At 43.0% G+C, this 17,824-nt stretch overlaps 1 protein-coding gene across 3 annotated transcripts in view; it reads left to right on the plus strand.

Moving 5' to 3' along the window:
- The window catches only part of osbpl3b (oxysterol binding protein-like 3b), a 105,408-nt gene that overhangs the window by 34,454 nt on the left and 53,130 nt on the right, over positions 1–17,824 (plus strand). For 2 of the 3 annotated variants that reach the window (XM_084049716.1, XM_084049718.1), the window contains exons 2-3: positions 13,881–13,924; positions 14,994–15,188. In XM_084049716.1, coding sequence (XP_083905842.1) covers positions 15,093–15,188 — 96 coding nt within the window. In that variant the 5' untranslated portion in view covers positions 13,881–13,924; positions 14,994–15,092. The remainder of the gene's footprint in view (positions 1–13,880; positions 13,925–14,993; positions 15,189–17,824) is intronic. The other variant, XM_084049717.1, reaches the window with a different exon arrangement.

Here is a 17,824-nt window from a genome sequence, read left to right on the forward strand (position 1 = left end):
AGTACAGTTAGATACACTTCCAAGTCCAATTACACAACAGTCTACAGCTGGGTTTAGTCCAGGGGCCAAGCCATATTTTGGTACCACCTAAGGTGACCGTAAAGTTTTTGTATTTTTGTCTTCCTACATGTCTCTAGTTTATATTTTGGTATGATAACCCTTCCAATCTTGTAGCTTAATGGCAGTTATCACTACCTACCGGCTAATGTATCTGGTAGGAGACACAAAGTAGATTCTTTGTGTCTCCTACCCCGGGCATCAAATTATTGCGACAAAAAACAAAATATATCCATGTATTCAACGCTTCATGGGGTGTGCAATTGATAGAAAATAAATATTTTTTTGGGTGAACTCCTCCTTTAAGTTTTCCAGGGGGACTCTCTACCCATTCAGCTATGACCACCCTAGACCGAAGGACGGTCAACTTTTACAAGCTTATGGAAAGCAGTCTTTTTGCAAACACCAAAAATCTGAGAAGTTATCAATTGCACACCCCATGAAGCCTTGAATACATGGATATATTTTGTTTTTTGTCGCAATAATTTGATGCCCGGGGTAGGAGACACAAAGATTCTACTTTGTGTCTCCTACCGGATACATTAGCCGGTAGGTAGTGATAACTGCCATTAAGCTACAAGATTGGAAGGGTTATCATACCAAAATATAAACTAGAGACATGTAGGAAGACAAAAATACAAAAACTTTATGGTCACCTTAGGTGGTACCAATTTGTGAAAATATCAGTGTTGGCCCCTGGACTAGTTGCCCAGGTGGAACCAGTCTCTCAATCAGGGCAACGCAGAGGGGGGAGGGAGGGAGCAGGAGAAGAGTCACAACAAGGTAATGACAGGGGCAGGGCAGCCAGAACAGGGGCAGTTCCTGACGATAAGAGGTTCCTGCCCGACAGCAACGATATGATTCGTGACTGAAAAGCAGTATGATCCCCTTACATCACTGGAAAGACAGGTAGTCATTTACCTGGGCTCATAATTACACCCTGCTGTATTTGGATGGAGTTTAAGTGAGGCGTCTATATGAGGGAACATTATGTCTCTCAGCCTGAGTAATGATAGCTATCTTTCTTTTTTATTCTTCTTTTTTTAAATATAATTGTTTGGGCCTTTTCTGCTTTTATTCATACTTTTACAGTAGATATGGACAGGAAACAGGGGGAGAGAGATGGGGAGAGACATGCAGGAAAGACCGTCGGGAACGGGACTCGAACCCGCGGTGCGCTGTCAGGCTTCTTATGAGCCTGGGTGCCCGGCCTGCTACGCCAGCGTTCTGGGCCGTAATGATATCTTTCTTTACCGTGGGGTAATGGGGTGCCAGGGATTTTTCTAAAATATTAGATCTACAAGCTGAGCTTGTACATCTGACCCCACTTTAAGAACCAATGCTTTACCGTACTCTCCAGGCATTGCACGACGCCCTCCCTCACTCTGCACTGTGCTTCAGGGTCATTTTCGTCCACTTTCTGTAAGCCTGCACCCATGACCTACAGTACTAAATGTATATGGATCTTCATTCATTGGGTTTTGATACTCCCCTGTTGCTGCGGTAGTATCTGTAAGCATGGCAGAAGAATAACAGCACTGAGAGGAGCTCACTATAATAATAGCTGTTCTCTGTGAAGGTCTGTATCATGTTCCATCTTCCTCAGAAAAGACCACCCTCATTAAATCCAACAGTGGTTTGTCTGCAGCGCAAGAGAGATCGTTATTATAATCATTTTCATACCTTGACTCTTCCTCCAGTAGATTGACCCATACATACTCGGTTGACGCAATTAAGTGTTTGTTTACCATTGTGCGTGCTTGTATACTTGTGTGTTTGTATGTGTGAGTCTGTGTGTATTTATGCGGGCTGATGTGGTTTTACAGGATACTCCTGTGTCCTTCGCTAATATCTCATCCTCACCAGCAGTCCATGTCGGCCCAGCCAAAAGTGTGTGTGTGTGTGTGTGTGTGTGTGGGTGTTTCTCTGTCCTCCATCTCCGCTGGGGGTCAGACATGCTAAACATGCAATCACCTTCAGTCAGTTTGCTTAGCACAGGGCTTCTGAAACAAACGGAAATAGCTTGTAGATCTGCTATATTTGAAAATTAGTGAAAATGTTTGAAAGTTTTGGCAATATTGACATATGTAAGTGGTTGAACTGGCACAATAATCTTTGAATTGAAATATTTTCTCATGTCTAAGGCCGTGCCCCTTGAACTCAAACACACTCCCACTGCCCACGGCCGTCTTGAGTGACAGCCATGCGTCCAAACTCTCCCCCCACGGCCGTCCTCAGTGTTTGCTATGAGAACATAGTCCAACGCAGTTATATCAAGGCGATGACGCGATGCAATTATTATATTTACACTTGCATTACATAAAAAGCCAGGTCAGCTGCCACTCTTAGCTCTTTTAGATCGTCTTTTAAAACACCCTTCTGTTTGCTGCTGCCTTTCACATTTATTATTTCTCCCTTTCTCTACTGGACGATTTTCCAATGAATGCAAGTTTAGTCTGAAGTAATTGTGCCGCTTTTTAGTCTAAATTGTAGGATAATATTAAGTAGGTATATATGCCACCCAACGTAATAATACAATGTAGAATGGAGTAGCAGCCTATATAACGCCTGCATCTTTCTAATTAATTAACATAATCATCATCTTTCTGCTATTGCAGCTATTGTTGAGTTAAAAATAATAATAGATAGGCTTATAGAGAACTAAAACTAGATAGGCTTGTAGAGAGCTTCCCCTATTTGTAGAATCACTTCTACAAATCAAAAAAGAATAAAAACATACATGCATGCATGTAGCCTATACATACAGTATAACCACCACTCTTTTCATCAATGGGGCGCAGATGGCCACCAGCTGCTTGCCCCTGGATGTTGTTGTCACCGTGGCACATTGGTACTTGCACTCAATGTTGTAATCTTCAACTTTCCTCTGTAGAGCCACTGTCATCTTTACTCCTGTTGGACTAACTGTGAAAGGCAGCAGGAAACAGAAGGGCGTTTTAAAAGGCGATCTAAAAGAACTAAGAGTGGCACCTGACCTGGTATTTATGTAATATAAGTATAAATATAATAATAGCATCGCGTCATCGCCTTGATATACAGTATAAGTGCGTTAGCCTATGTTCTCATAGCAAACACTGAGGACGGCAGTGGGGGGCGTGTTTGGACGCATCACTGTCACTCATGACGGCCACGGGGGGCTTGTTTGGGTTCAAGGGGCGCGGTCTTACCCGTGAGTGCGGTGTAATTTGGACACATGCATCTTTGATGGCCCCCTGAGTCAACACAGCCCCCTTTAGGGCCCCTGTGTCAGCACAGCCCCCTTGAGGGCCCCTGCATTGAGGGTCCCTGTGTTAGCACAGCCCCCTTGAGGGCCCCTGTGTTAGCACAGCCCCTTTGAGGGCCCCTGTGTTAGCACAGCCCCTTTGAGGGCCCCTGTGTTAGCACAGCCCCTTTGAGGGCCCCTGTGTTAGCACAGCCCCTTTGAGGGCCTCTGTAAAAGCACAGCCCCCTTGGATCATCCTATTTGCTGACTAGAAGTTTGTTTAACCACTTAAACCCTATACTTGTTTGAAATTTAATATCTTTGCTGAAAATAGCCTAATCTAGGGTTGCATCATGGGTTGTGAGCTTTTAGCTTTTTTTAGTCGTACAATGAACTAAGTATGTAGGGCTTAAAGGGGTATTAAACACTAGCTTATTTTGTAGGGTTTTCTTTTCAGATTCAGGTTACAGCAGGGTAAAAACATTACACTATAATCACACTATAAGTCTGACCTTATAGTACATCCTTATGTAAGCAAGACAGTTGCAGATAATCAAATTGATAATGGGTGTGTTACTGTAGCTTTACGTGTCAATATGCATTGACGATACTATTGACTGCTTGCACAGTGGCACACCCCATGGCTCTGACCACATCTAAACACATTAATTTGATTAGCAGCGGCTGTGTTTCTTAGTAGCCTGCTGTGTTTTTAATCTGTTGTAGTATGGATAGAATTTTCATGCCCTTTTAAGTGGTTAAGGACTTCCGTTGAGAGTGTGCCTTTGACAGGCACACTCTCATACTTGGCTATCTGTGAGTCTGGCCTTCCTCTGTGCCAAGTCTATCTCAGAACAGCTGGCCAACTAGCAGAGTGGGTCACGGCAGCTCTCTCTGTCGCTCTGTCTCTCTTCCTCCCATCATTTATTCATCCATTTTCCACCGGTCACACGGTGGCTTTACACACAGACAGGTCTGTCACACATCAGCGTGCCATGGCACCTTTTCATTGGCTACGACAACACCGCCTCTCCTGGCTTGGCAGATGACAGGGTCAGACCTCTTACTCTCTGTCATAATTGTTATTAGGCTACCTCACACCTCACTCTCTTCAAGTTAAATCACAACAACAGACGGGTTGGGAGTCAGGTCATCTACATCCCTTTCTTCGTCCGGCATTTCTTCGCGCTGGGTTAGGCGGAAGTTTGATAGAATGCGTTGAGCCAGGTGGTTAAGCGTATGAATAAACACTGTCTGAATGATAGCGACCTTTGTAAAATAATCGGCTCAGGAAAATTTAAGAAGGCACATCACACATTGTTTCCTGCTGTCGTGCTCACTATATACATAATTGTATTGAGGTATCCAAAGTACATGGGTTTCTGACTACAGGACAGTAACTATGGGCCGTTATCGCGAGTAGCCTGTGTCTACCAATTCGCGATGTCTTTCCAGACAGAAAGCTTCTCTGTAACCTTTAAGATACCTCAATAAAATGATATCAGTACACATAAAAAAACAAGAGATCAGAAAACATTGTGTGATATGTCTTATTTTATTTTCCATCAACCGATTATCTGACAAAGGTCACAATCATTCAAAAATATTGTTTGCTCATACGCTTACAGTCTACCCGGATCTCATTGACTTCAATGCATTCCACTGAACATCCGGCTCCAGTTTGACTCCCACGTGCGTCAATGGTGCATTCCTTGCGTAGAACATGTCTCTTCTTTCTCTAAGACATTTCTTGGGCCCATTATAAATGTTTCTTCTTTTTTCTTTTTATATTGTGGTGTTATGTGAATCACCCCCACGCCATGTTCTCTTTTAGCCAATCAGTGTAAGAATTGACTCAGTTCCGCCTTTGTCCAGGGCCAACCTTCCCACCACGTTTTGTACACATTTCTTATCATCATACAGCATATCCTGCTAACAGGCACATTGGTTGGCAAAAGCATTACCTCCTTGACAGAGGTAATTAATTAGTAGGTAGCAAAGGAAACCAAGGCACTCTTCTGGTGAAAAGGTTAAAAAGGCTTTATTCGGGTTGGCTGTCATCATTGAAAGTGAATACAAAACTGTGATGAGGATACGACCCAAGCATAGCAGCCCCTATTTCTTTCCTTTGTTGCACGTTTTCCACAGCATTCTGAGGCTACTATAGTCTGGTCTTCCAGTTGGCACTTTGATAGCGCTATTAATAACTCATTGCACTGTTTTTAGATGAATGCTGAGCCTGTGACTGTGCTGAGTTCAAGCGTTCCTTACATAAACTGTTCACTTGTAATTTAACCTGAATTTAGCCCGACCGATGCCAGTTGTATCTCTTTTTTTGACCTGTGTCTGACCTGTGTTTCATACTGCCATATACTGTTGAGAAAAGCTTTTGCACACCTAAAATAAAAGCTTAAGAGCAGGTGCGTAGGCAAACAAGTGCACATCAATAATAAAAGAATACGCCCGCACACTGCCAAACTGCACTGTACAGGATCACATTTATTCGGTCACTGATGACCTTCTTCAGGCATAATACAGCAGTCGGACAGAGTTACTTATGTACAAACATTACCAAGAGGTGATAGCTTGTGATGATCATCAATATGGTGACACCATTATTAAAGACACAAGCGCCTCAGAAAATGAATACATCATTAAAATTAATTCTAAACATTATACAAAATTATTATGCAAAATTACAATGATGCAAAGACACACACGGTTGTAAAAATACAATAAGGAAGTCAACAATCTCATACAGAAATTGTCAGAGAGTGGAAAAACACATGACTATATACACAAACCAAATATCAAGTTCACTAAAACAGGCAAGAAGTTCTGAAACGACTGAAGAAAATTTGAAAATGTTAAGAAGATTTAGGGGCCAAAAAGGAGCCCTGATAACCCTAAAGACGTTATGGCATGACAAATTATAGCATCACGTTTAGTAACAATTCATCATTAAGCCCTTTGGGGTGAAGGGTTTGAAGTGTATCGATCCAGTATGCTTCACGTTGTTTGAGTAAAAGATCATGGTTACCACCTCTCCTGGGCAGGCGGACTTGTTCTATGCCAATAAAACGAAAAGAGGAAATGTCATGTTTAGAGTCATTGAAATGGACAGCAATAGGATAATCACGGTCATTTCTCTGAATGGAGCTCTTATGTTCATTTATTCACTTCCTGAGACGTCTGGAAGTTTTACCCACATAAGCCAGTCCACATGGGCAATGAATCATATAGACTTAGAGGAAGTCTCCTATCCAGAAAGGATTTTTTACTCCTTTTTACTGTACACACACATGCACAAGCGAGGACACGCACACACACTTTTGTTACGTGCCTCCGTCATTCCATTCGCTTTCTCCCTCTGTTCTCTGTTTCGTCTGGAAAAGCTGAGCTCTTGAACTCGAGCCTTGAGCTCTTAAACTTGAACTTGGCTGAGTGAAGACTCGATGCTGCCTTTGATCCACACAAGGGCATGTCGTGTCTAGGCCTGTCACAATTATTACATAATCGGGATGCAATTATTTTGCATAATCGTCATACTCGTATCTATGTTGAAAAATATTCATACATTTTCCAAAAATAGTAGAAATAGCAGATCTACAAGCTCTCAACGCGTCACTTTGTGGCGTGTTGTGACCTTGTAGATCAACTAGTTCTACTATTTCGAAAATTATGAAATTTTATGTCAGTAATGTATGTGTATATTTCAGTTATTTGTCATATCTACCCCAGGTGTGCAATTTTTGATTACGAAGCCTAAAAGGCAAACAGAAATTACGTTTTTATTCACATGTTCTAATGTTCAACACCAAACACACAATTAAATCATTAATCGCAATTATTTGAGGGACAATTAATCGTCAACTTGAATTTGTAATCGTGACAGCCCTAGTCGTGTCACGTTTGTTACACGGTATCACACGGTATGTACCTGCTGTAGCCAATGATACTGTCGTCAACAGCAACATCTGAAGGAGTAGGAGAAAAACATTTGTTTTACAAAATTCAGCCTCCTGGTGGCGCTCTAACAGGCAAATGTGAAATATGCAGGGCAAAGGTGAATCGGCCTGTTATAGCTCCACCATGAGGCTGATGTGAACGTTTTCAAGTGGCATTTCTTCCTGGGCCAAGTGGGAATTTACGTGGATAATTTCACGGAAATCGCATGCTGTGTTCATGATTTGAGGCATTTTGTTCAAAACAAACCAATCCTGCAAACTTTGGAAGCCAATCTTAGCCAATCAGGATGGAATATGGAAATCCGTGTTGATCACATGACTATAGAGATACTGTGTACCGATTTGTGTGTTGTTTGGACAAAATCTGTAAGAGTAATATCCAAAAATGTGTTTTGCAAAAGTCGGCCTCATGGTGGCGCTATGACAGGCTGATCTGAAAAATGTGGGGCAGAGGCTCTGCTGTGGCATCCAGGGAGTGTGTGTGTGCAGTTTCACAGCGACTGGGCCAACGGTGGCGGAGATTAGCTGCTCGCAGAGTCAGACAGAAGGACGGACGGACACACGGACACACGGACGGACGGACAGGGGGCGAAACATACTCTCTCGCCATGCCTTTCGGCCTGGCAGAGACAATGAAAGTTACACACAGTGTGACCTGATCTCGTGATCTAAACTGAAACCTAAAGCCTGATTTATACTTAGTATACTACGATGTTGTACGACTACCAGCTCAGATCTGCGAACCTTGTAGATTATGCTATTTTTGATGCGACATAACCTGAATTGTCTGTCATGACGATGAATTGAGAACAATGGACCACAATGGAAACAAGTCCCCTGCCCCTGGGCTTTTTGTGTTATCCTTTTGGCATAATCTTTTACTGTACTGCTGTACTGTTTCAACTGCTAATAAAGTATTCAATCAATCGATCCAAAGCATACGATTAGTGTCACACAGGGACACTCTGCTTCCAAATTTGACACTTGATATCATACTGTCTGAGGAGGTTCTTCAGACAGTATGATATCAAGTGTCAAATGTGTACTTTAACTTTATTTTGTATCTCATAAATAGATTATTTTTGTTTAGTTTTTCTACTTCATTACATTCAGTATTATTACTTTTGTTTTCTTTCTTTTTCTTGTAGCATTGTTCTGTTAGCACAAGCACAGTCTTTGTGGAACATGTCCCACCAACATGTCGCTGCTTGTACCAGTATTAGTAAGTGACAAATGAACCCCTCTTGATTCCTGATCGATTCTTGATAATGTGTTCAGAAGATTCCAGCCCAGGGCTGACAGGGGCCCTCAAAGACGTTTTAGATTGGTTTTAGATAACGGGGATCTTGTGTCTCGTGCTCCATCCACTGCAGCACAACAACACTCTCTTGGAACAGCTTGTATTTCTTACACATTCTGAATATTAAATGTTGAATTGCGAAAAGCAATTACTAGGGTCAATGATTTGGTTCACAGCCCACAACTGTATTCAAAACGTTTAGTTATAATTATCTTGACAAAATGTAATTTCCCTCTTGTGCAGCATCAGCTAGTTACATTTAACAACAATTAGGTTGACAAAAGACACAAGGACGTGCCCTTCTGCTACCAGCCAACACTTTCATTCAATGCAGTTGATGTAATTTTTTGATTAGGCTGTCCGTCACCAGTGACAGGGGCCTGTGGACAGTAAGGGACAGATGGCGAGGAGGTATAGTGTAGCGGTAGGTTGGCAGAAGGACAGAGGTTTCGGGTGACCACTCTTTTGTCCATCCAGCCCCAGAGGCTGTAGTCATTACAAGCGGCACAGATCAGTGGCACAGATCAGTGGAGCAGGTGGAGCTGTTAATGTGATTAACCTTACTGTTGTTCCACATCTGATCCCACATCTGTGTCGGTTTTGGAGATGTAACACCGATTGGCAGATTACATTAGTCATGAGCAGAAGTTCTCTGATAGAGAAGAAATGTCATTTTTAGCGGTGCCTCTTAAGTCAAGCTTAGAGCGGTGACTCTTAAGTCAAGCTTAGAGCGGTGCCAACCGCTCTAAGCTTGACTTTGTCCGTATGTCCGTCCGTCCGTCCGTCCGTCCGTCCGTCCGTCCGTCCGTCCGTCCGTCCGTCCGTCCGGCCGTCCGGATGAGCACGGGATGAGCACGGCAAAGAAGCAACACATACAAACACACGCACACACACACACACACACGCACGCACACACACACACACACACACACACACACACACACACACACACACACACACACGGACTTGGAGATTGCCTATGCCATCTCTCCTCTCATTGGCCACACGTGCCACTGGTTATCAAAGAGGGGTCCAGGGACCCCCAGCGTATGAGCACGGGATGAGCACGGGATTTTAAACAGCTATAACTCCAGTTTCCAGCATGCCACCAAGTCCAAATTCAGTATGTGGACTTAGACCACCAATAGGGACGAGCATGAATTGCTGAAGCCCCGCCCCCTCTGTCCAGGGACCCCCAGCGTATGTTATGTCCGTCCGCCCGCATGAGCACGGGATGAGCACGGGATTTTAAACAGCTATAACTCCAGTTTGCAGCATGCCACCAAGTCCAAATTTGGTATGTGGACTTAGACCACCAATATGGACGAGCATGAATTGCTGAAGCCCCGCCCCCTCTGTCTTCCCATTGGCTGGCCTTTAAACAGCCATAACACAAGTTCGCATCATGCTACGGAGTACAAATTTTGCACATGCACTAAAACCACCAATAGGGACGAACTGTAATTACTTAAGCCCCGCCCCCTCTGTGTGCCCATTGGCTGGGCTTTAAACAGCCACCATTCCAGTTTGCAGCATGCTACCAAGTAAAAATTTGGTAAGTGGACTCAGACCACCAATAGGGACGAACTGAAATGAGTTAAGCCCCGCCCCAAAGGCACCGCTTCCTTCACACTGGGTGTGATTTTTTTTTGCATTGCACTTCAGGGCGGGGCAATATTGATTTGAATATCAATATCGTGATATGACACTAGGTAGCTATCTGGGATTTGGGATATTGTAATATCATGATGTGGTGGTATACAGTAAGCGTTGTCTTTTCCTGGATTTAATCACCTATTTTATACTATCGAAAATGCTCCAAATGTTTCTTTTTTTTAAATAGTTATTAGTGTCACCCTATGATATTTCACAATATCCTCAATATCGATATTGAGGTATTTGGTCAAAAATATCATGATATTTGATTTTGTCCTATAATATGGTATGATGTTGGAGACAGATCTAATGGTCCATAGACCCAGTGTTGCAGTACACAGCCGCAGTAGTAAGCTAATGGCCTGCTAGATGGACTGTATGTTCCCTGTGAACCCTGGGAAGTGATTTACACACAACAACATCTCAAGTCATTTATCAGCCTGCTGCATGACCGTTCCACCACTCACTCACATTAGAATGAGCACAGATTGTCTTCCATGGTAAACTGTACATAGAAAAAAGCAGAAAATGTATTACATATATTTAAAATTGTACCAAAAAACAACTACATCAATGTAAAAACACATTTTTATATTTTGAAGTTATTTTGAGTAATGGCTGTTGTGTTTTGCATATCATTCTGTCTGGCCAATTATTGTATTCTTTGAAACAGGAAAAAGGGCACAATATACACTGCCATCTACACTATTTACTCACCATTTACTACAGACAACGTTTCAATCGAACAGCGATTTTTGCCAGGAACAGTAGTTCCTTTTTTAACCACTTAAGCCCCATTTTTGTATGATACATTTTCACCTAATCATACAACGCCTTCACAAAAATCGCAAAAATAGCTGATCTACAAGCTCACAACGTGCCACGATGCCACACGTTGTGAGCTTGTAGATCTTCTATTTTCACCTTTAATGATATGCCCAAAACAGGGACGCCAGGTAGAAAGTTGTCATATTGTACTTCATGTGACTTAATGGTATATGGGCCCAAAACTGTATTATACAATGACATAAAACATTATATTTGTGTTTGGCGTAACAAGCCCCCCATGGTGCAGCATGCAGGACAAAGCAGGGGGCATGTGATGAATCCCACCCGGCGATACAGACTGAACAGAACCAGCAGCAAGAATGATACAGTATGATTCATATAACACAAGACTGAAGCAGGTGGAGGCTGGGGTGGAGCAGGTGGACCTGTAGCATTGCAGTGTCAGGATTCAGGGATTTCAGGCCAGTAGGGGGCCTTGTTGTGAGGGTGACTGTGATTGGTGTGTGAATTATCTGAATGGTCACATGAAGTGGATAGTTGTTCAGCTGAGTCGTCAGCTGACTATCTGGCACATAGAGACCTATAGGAGCATGAACATGTGGCCTGTCTGATGCACAGTATTAAACATGACATGGCAGTGTCAGTGTGCAAATTTAAAAAGGTTGTACAATAATGTATTGTCTTTCAAGAATATACTGTACTAAATATACTTTTAAGTGAAATATCTTCCCTTTTTTTAGTTTCTGACACTTTGGATGTGTTATTTCAGATAGGTTAGTGTAGCGCTCACAAGTAGCATAATGGTCTGTACTGGCTGCATAAATTTACTTTTTTTCCCGGTTTGCCAAACCGAACAAAGTTATACTCAATTCTGAGTTCTGAATGTTAGACCCTGCACACTGTATACACAGTGCTGTAATTGTTATTTTGACACCTGGATCTCAGCTGTTTGTTTTCATCAACCTCTGATGCGCTTTGACTTGTTTGGCTCAGAGATTTAGCCATTTCCGACAAACATGGTGGACAATGTGTGCTGCACTCTCTCCATGAATGCCCTCTATGTCTGTAGTCCTAGCGGTAGTTTGAAAGGGTGTGTATGTGCCAGGTATTGGTGTGTGTGTGTGTGTGTGTGTGTGTGTGTGTGTGTGTGTGTGTGTGTGTGTGTGTGGGTGCCTGCTTGTATGCAGATTAGCTGTGTCAGCATCCAGGTGATTGGAGTGGTAACTTTCACGCCAGCATCTGATTGGAGAGGTATTTTCCAGTTCCTGAGTGGCTAACAACCATGGAGGTTTCCTTTATAAGGTGACCCAAACCACGCAGTGGCGCACGCAGGGGGCATCTCTCGACCATTTATTTCAACTACTGTAACTCTCTTCTGGTTTGTTTGTTTATTCGAGTCATCGTCACTTATCCAGCTCTTATTTTTGGCATCCATTTATGTTCATCCTGTTCATGGTTATTTCGAATTTGTTATATGATCCTTATTTTGTAAATAAATACTGTACTTTTTTGCAAGTTAAACCTTTTTGTCCTTGTGCCTATACCTGGGGAAGGTGGGAACCTTTTTCATGTGCCAGTCTAGGCACCCCTAGACTGGGCCGTGACACCGACCACTCACACACACAATGTTCGCATTGGTGTCTCTGCTAGTTAGAAACTCTTGTGAGGTGCAAGACACTGCATTTGTGCTCCGCAATTACGTCATGTAATTACGTCATGTTGTTCTTATTGACGCGCCTATAAAGCCTACAAAAGTTCAACTTCATTTGAAGTGTGCTGCAGCCACCAGCTGAGCCAGCAGGCACCCCATCTGTTTTGTTATTGTGCATGCAACGAGCCATGAAGAAGTGGTCCCTGTGGCTGGCTGGAGGTTACCACTTCCCATAGTGTCTTCTTGAATAGCCTCAGTTATTTTCACACTCCAGCGAGGGGATGCTTTAGGTTCCCTCCCTGTCAGGCCTCTCCATGGTCTGTCTCCTCCACGCTGCGGCGCATTGAAACGGCGTGCCATTCCTCTTCCTGTCAGCGCGGTGCCAGTGGAATCACATCAAACGCCACTGTCTGCGGCTCAAATGCTGACGGCATACATGGCACTGATCCAGCCTATGAGCGGGCAGATTGGATTAGTGTGTGTGTGTGTGTGTGTGTGTGTGTGTGTGTGTGCGCGCACGCTCGAGCCTGATCTAAAAATAGCCGACATCTGATTGAAAATAGCCGATCTACAAGCTTGCAGCGCAACGTGATGCGACACATTGTGAGCTTGTAGGTCTAATATTTTCAGTGCACGACATCAGCACATAACCAAGTATAAATCAAGCGTAATAGGCTTAGAAAACTATTATTCAAATCATGTAGTGCACACACACACACACACACACACACACACACACACACACACACAAAACACACACACACACACACACACACACACACATGAAAGTGGGTGCATGAAAGGCAGCCATGCACCCTGGCACACACCCTCCTATTTATGTTCATTTGATCCTTGTGCACTGCTGCTCGCAATCAGTCTCTGTTGGGCATGATATGTGAATTATTTAAGCCAATGGCCTTTAGTGGGTATCTCTTGTTTAGCTAGTATCACGGATCGATGTAGGATCTCCGTTTTTCTTTTTTTTTCTTTGAGGTTTGAGTGGTGTGGATGCTTGCTGAGGAACTTTACTGAGAATCGTCTGTTTACAACAAGTTGTCTCTATGTTTGTGAGTGAAAAATGCAAAGCACTCTAAATAACCTGATGCTTGTGACTCATAGCCGCTAAAAGGCTTTCCTATCAAAACTAACAGGACTCTCTCACCCCTCTCTCTCTCTCTCTTCCCCTCTCTCTATCCTTCTTTCTCCCCCATTTTGTCTTTGCTCTCTCCCTCTCAGTGGTGGAAATTAATTCAAGTACTGTACTTAAGTACAATTTTGAGGTACTTTTACTTTCTTGTGGATTACCATTTTTTATACTTCAACTCCACTTCTCAAGCACAAATATTATCCGTTACAGTAAAATTTGACAGCTTTAGTTACTAATTACTTTTGCATTCAGATTATTAACACCAAACCCTAACTGATAAAGGATTATGTTATTATTATACAGTAGATTACAGTAAGCTACCAAGCAGCACATAATGTAATTAAAGGGGAATACCATTCATTTTGAACATTGAACTATGTCTTTAATACACCTTAGAGCTGTTTTGTGGAAATAAGAAAAAAGTCCCCCCCCCTTCTATGTTACCTAGAACTGGATAATTGATTGAGGTCATGTGATCAGTGACATACGCAATGTGTACTTTTGACTCCAACCCTCTCAGACAAAAGTACACCTTGCGTGTATCACTGATCACATGACCTCAATCAATTATCCAGTTCTAGGCAACATACTGTAGAAGGGGGGGGGGGACTTTTTTCTTATTTCCACACAACAGTTAAGGTGTATCAAAGACATAGTTCAATGTTGAAAATGAGTGGTTTTCCCTTTTAAAATCAGCCCCACCTTTACCAGCTGCAACATTAAAGGGATGAACACATTAATGCGTTGCTAATTAAAATCCAATGATATCATCGTGAAATGGGCCGTTCTGCACAATGAGCACTTTTACGGCTGTTACTCTTGAGTATATTTTGCTGCCAATACTTTTCAAAAGATTTTGAATATAGGACTTTTGCATTGTGGTATTGCTACTGTAACTCCTAGCAGTGGTTCTCAAAGTGGGGTCCAGGGACCCTCAGTGTTCCTTGATGGGGTTCTAAATGGACCCTTTACAGGTCTGTAACTCTGAGAGTGTGCAAATGGAACCAAATGGACCCGTACGGGTCCATTTGGTTCCATTTGCACACTCTCAGGGTTATGGGGGTCCTTGAGTTTAAAACGTTTGAGAACCACTGACTTTACAGTAAAGTTTAAAACATCTGAGTACTTCTTCCACCACTGCTCCCTTTCTCTCAATCCCCCTTTCATTCTCCCCATCCCCCCCTCTCTCTCTCTCTAAACAGTGAGGGAATGTGTGTGGGGTCCGGTCCAGACCCACAGTAACACTCATCAAACAGCTCCAGCGGGGAGAGAGAGAGAGAGAGAGAGACACAGACAGAGAGATGGGCTCTGAGGAACGCAGCTCCGCCATGTCCCACAAGATCTCCTCCCCCTCCAGAAGCAACAGCAGCTCCTCCTCGAAGCATGACAGCCGGCAGGTAACTGGAAGATGCACGCACACACGCACGCGCACACGCACACGCACACACACACACACACACACACACACACACACACACACACACACACACACACACACACACACACACACACACACACACACACACACACTAGAGCCCATCTGATCCCAGATGCTTGGGTCGGATGCCGATCCTTTTAAAAGAAATTAAAAGCAAAACCTGCAACATCTTGAAATCAATTTGATAAACTTTGATTTTATTCAAGTTTGTATGTGAGACATAAGCTCAAATGTACTTTATCTAAACACTTGAAAAAATATAAAAATAGCCAAGCTACAAGCTTACAACGTGTCGTGTTGTGAGCTCGTAATTTTACTATATTTGAATATTGAAGGTAAAAAATTGGGACACTTCGGCTGCATACAGTAATTGCTGGTAACGTCATCAAAAAAGTCTAATAATGACCCAAACTTATATAGTGGGCCAGCTCTAACATGCACACACACACACACACACACACACACACACACACACACACACACACACACACACACACACACACACACATACACACACACACACACACACACACACACACACACACACACACACACACACACACACACACACACACACACACACACACACGCATTGCATGCATGCTTGACGGTGATGAACGTCCGGCCACTCAATCATATGCTCCACTCTGCGGGTGGAATCAGTGATAGGCTGATAGGGTGTCACAGACAGATCATCTTGCCCGCCGTAAGGTTCAGAGGAGGACTTTAGATCCCATTCTCAGTTTCTCTGTGTTCTGTTTTTCATTAGCTGAGTTTTTGTGCGTGTTATTGTCATGTTCCAAAGCCAGTCTCTGTGTCTGTGAGTCCTCACGGCATCCACTCTAGGCATGGGAAGACTGTGACCCCAGGTCAAGCGTTCTGACCACTCGTTGAGGCTTTGGTTTTAACCATGTCCGGTGTGGCTCATAATGAATGTGACCAGCAGAGTGATCAGCGCTCATCCCGGACCCCAGTGTTCAAGGCAGGGGTTCCCAAACCCTCTAATGTTTCTGTTAGAGCAGGGGTCTTCAACGTTTTCAGACCAAGGACCCCCTAGCTGAGAGAGAGACGAAGCAGGGACCCCCCTAAATGTTGTGCTTCAGATTGTGAGCTTGTAGATATGCTATTTTTTGGCTAAAGTTCTCCTCAGAAAAGGGATGCTAGGGTTCAAGTGGTTAAGGTAAAATAAAGAAATCTTTTCACACAAAGATTTGGTGGACCCCCTGTAGTAACTCTGAGGACCCCCTAGGGGTCCCGGACCCCCTGTTGAAGACCCCTGTGTTAGAGAACTTTCTAAAGTTTTAAAGATTTGAATTGAAATAACATTCTGTACTGTATATATATTTTGTATGATTTCTCTCTCTCTCTCTCTCTCTCTCTCTCTCTCTCTCTCTCTCTCTCTCTCTCCTTTTCAATTGGCCCCATGGCACCCTCTGTCATGCCCCACTTTGAAAACCGCTGTCCTAATGTAATCCAGCTACATGAGAAAGTTGTACCATTCTCACACAAACTAAAGTTCAAATTCTTGGAATTGAAAGTTCGATCACACCACGGTTCCCAAGTAGCACTAGGAGCACGGGTGCATGCACAACAAGCCAGGCATGCCCGTAATGCACATGATGCTAGCATGCATGCTCACAAACACATACAGTACACACAAGCACACACGCACACCAGCTCAGTTGTCGCTCTCCAAGCAGCTACAGTAATTGCTCTAAAACTAGCATTTTGTCTTTATCCCCTCCAGTCTTATCTGTAGCAGCAGACTGTCATTAGTGCTACATTAACCCTTTCAGACCGGGAAAGAATCTGTGTAATTTTTTAGGTTTCTTTGGGCTTTTCAAAAATAGCAGATCTACAATCATAGAGCGGCACCGAGTGCCACGCTATGAGCTTGTAGATCTGCTATTTTTGAAAAATCGTGAAAATGTATGCAAATCTTTAGTTTGAATATATATATACTTTTTTAAAGCTAAAGTTTTTAACTCAAATCTTTGCTTCTGGGGATTTTACAAATGTCTTCTCAAATCCTAACAGTTTTTTCCCCCTAAAGTTTAAAAAAAATGTTTTACTTATGTTGCTATATTATCAATGGTTTTCAAACTTTTTTCTTGTCAAGGACCCCCAAAATAATATGTATTTGTCTGCGGACCCCCTCCCATCTAAAATACTTGGTTCCAGTGACCCCCAGAAGCAAAGATTTGAGTTAAAAATGTATATAAAAGATTTGCACAAATACACAAAAGATTTTGAAAAAAAATAGCAGATCTACAAGCTCGTAGCGCGGCACTCGGTGCCGTGCTATGAGCTTGTATATCTGCTATTTTCGAATAGCCAAAGAAATCTTAAAATGACACACATGCGTTCCCTTCCCGGCCTTAAAGGGTTAACCAGAAGACATAATGAATGGAAGCAATCACTCCTGATAGCCACCAGCAGACTGGCTCACTGGATCCTAAATCCAACAAATCAAAAAGAACACACACCGAAAAATACTTTTCACTTAAGATTCATTGCTGAGCGTTTCTAAACTGCTGACCTAATGGGGGTGTAAAAAAAAAGCCTCTGGGGGCACAGCCAATAGGAAAGTGATCA

The sequence above is a fragment of the Gymnoscopelus microlampas genome (genome assembly GCF_963454915.1).
Source record: "Gymnoscopelus microlampas genome assembly, chromosome: 3".
In the NCBI taxonomy this organism is placed as follows: domain Eukaryota; kingdom Metazoa; phylum Chordata; class Actinopteri; order Myctophiformes; family Myctophidae; genus Gymnoscopelus; species Gymnoscopelus microlampas.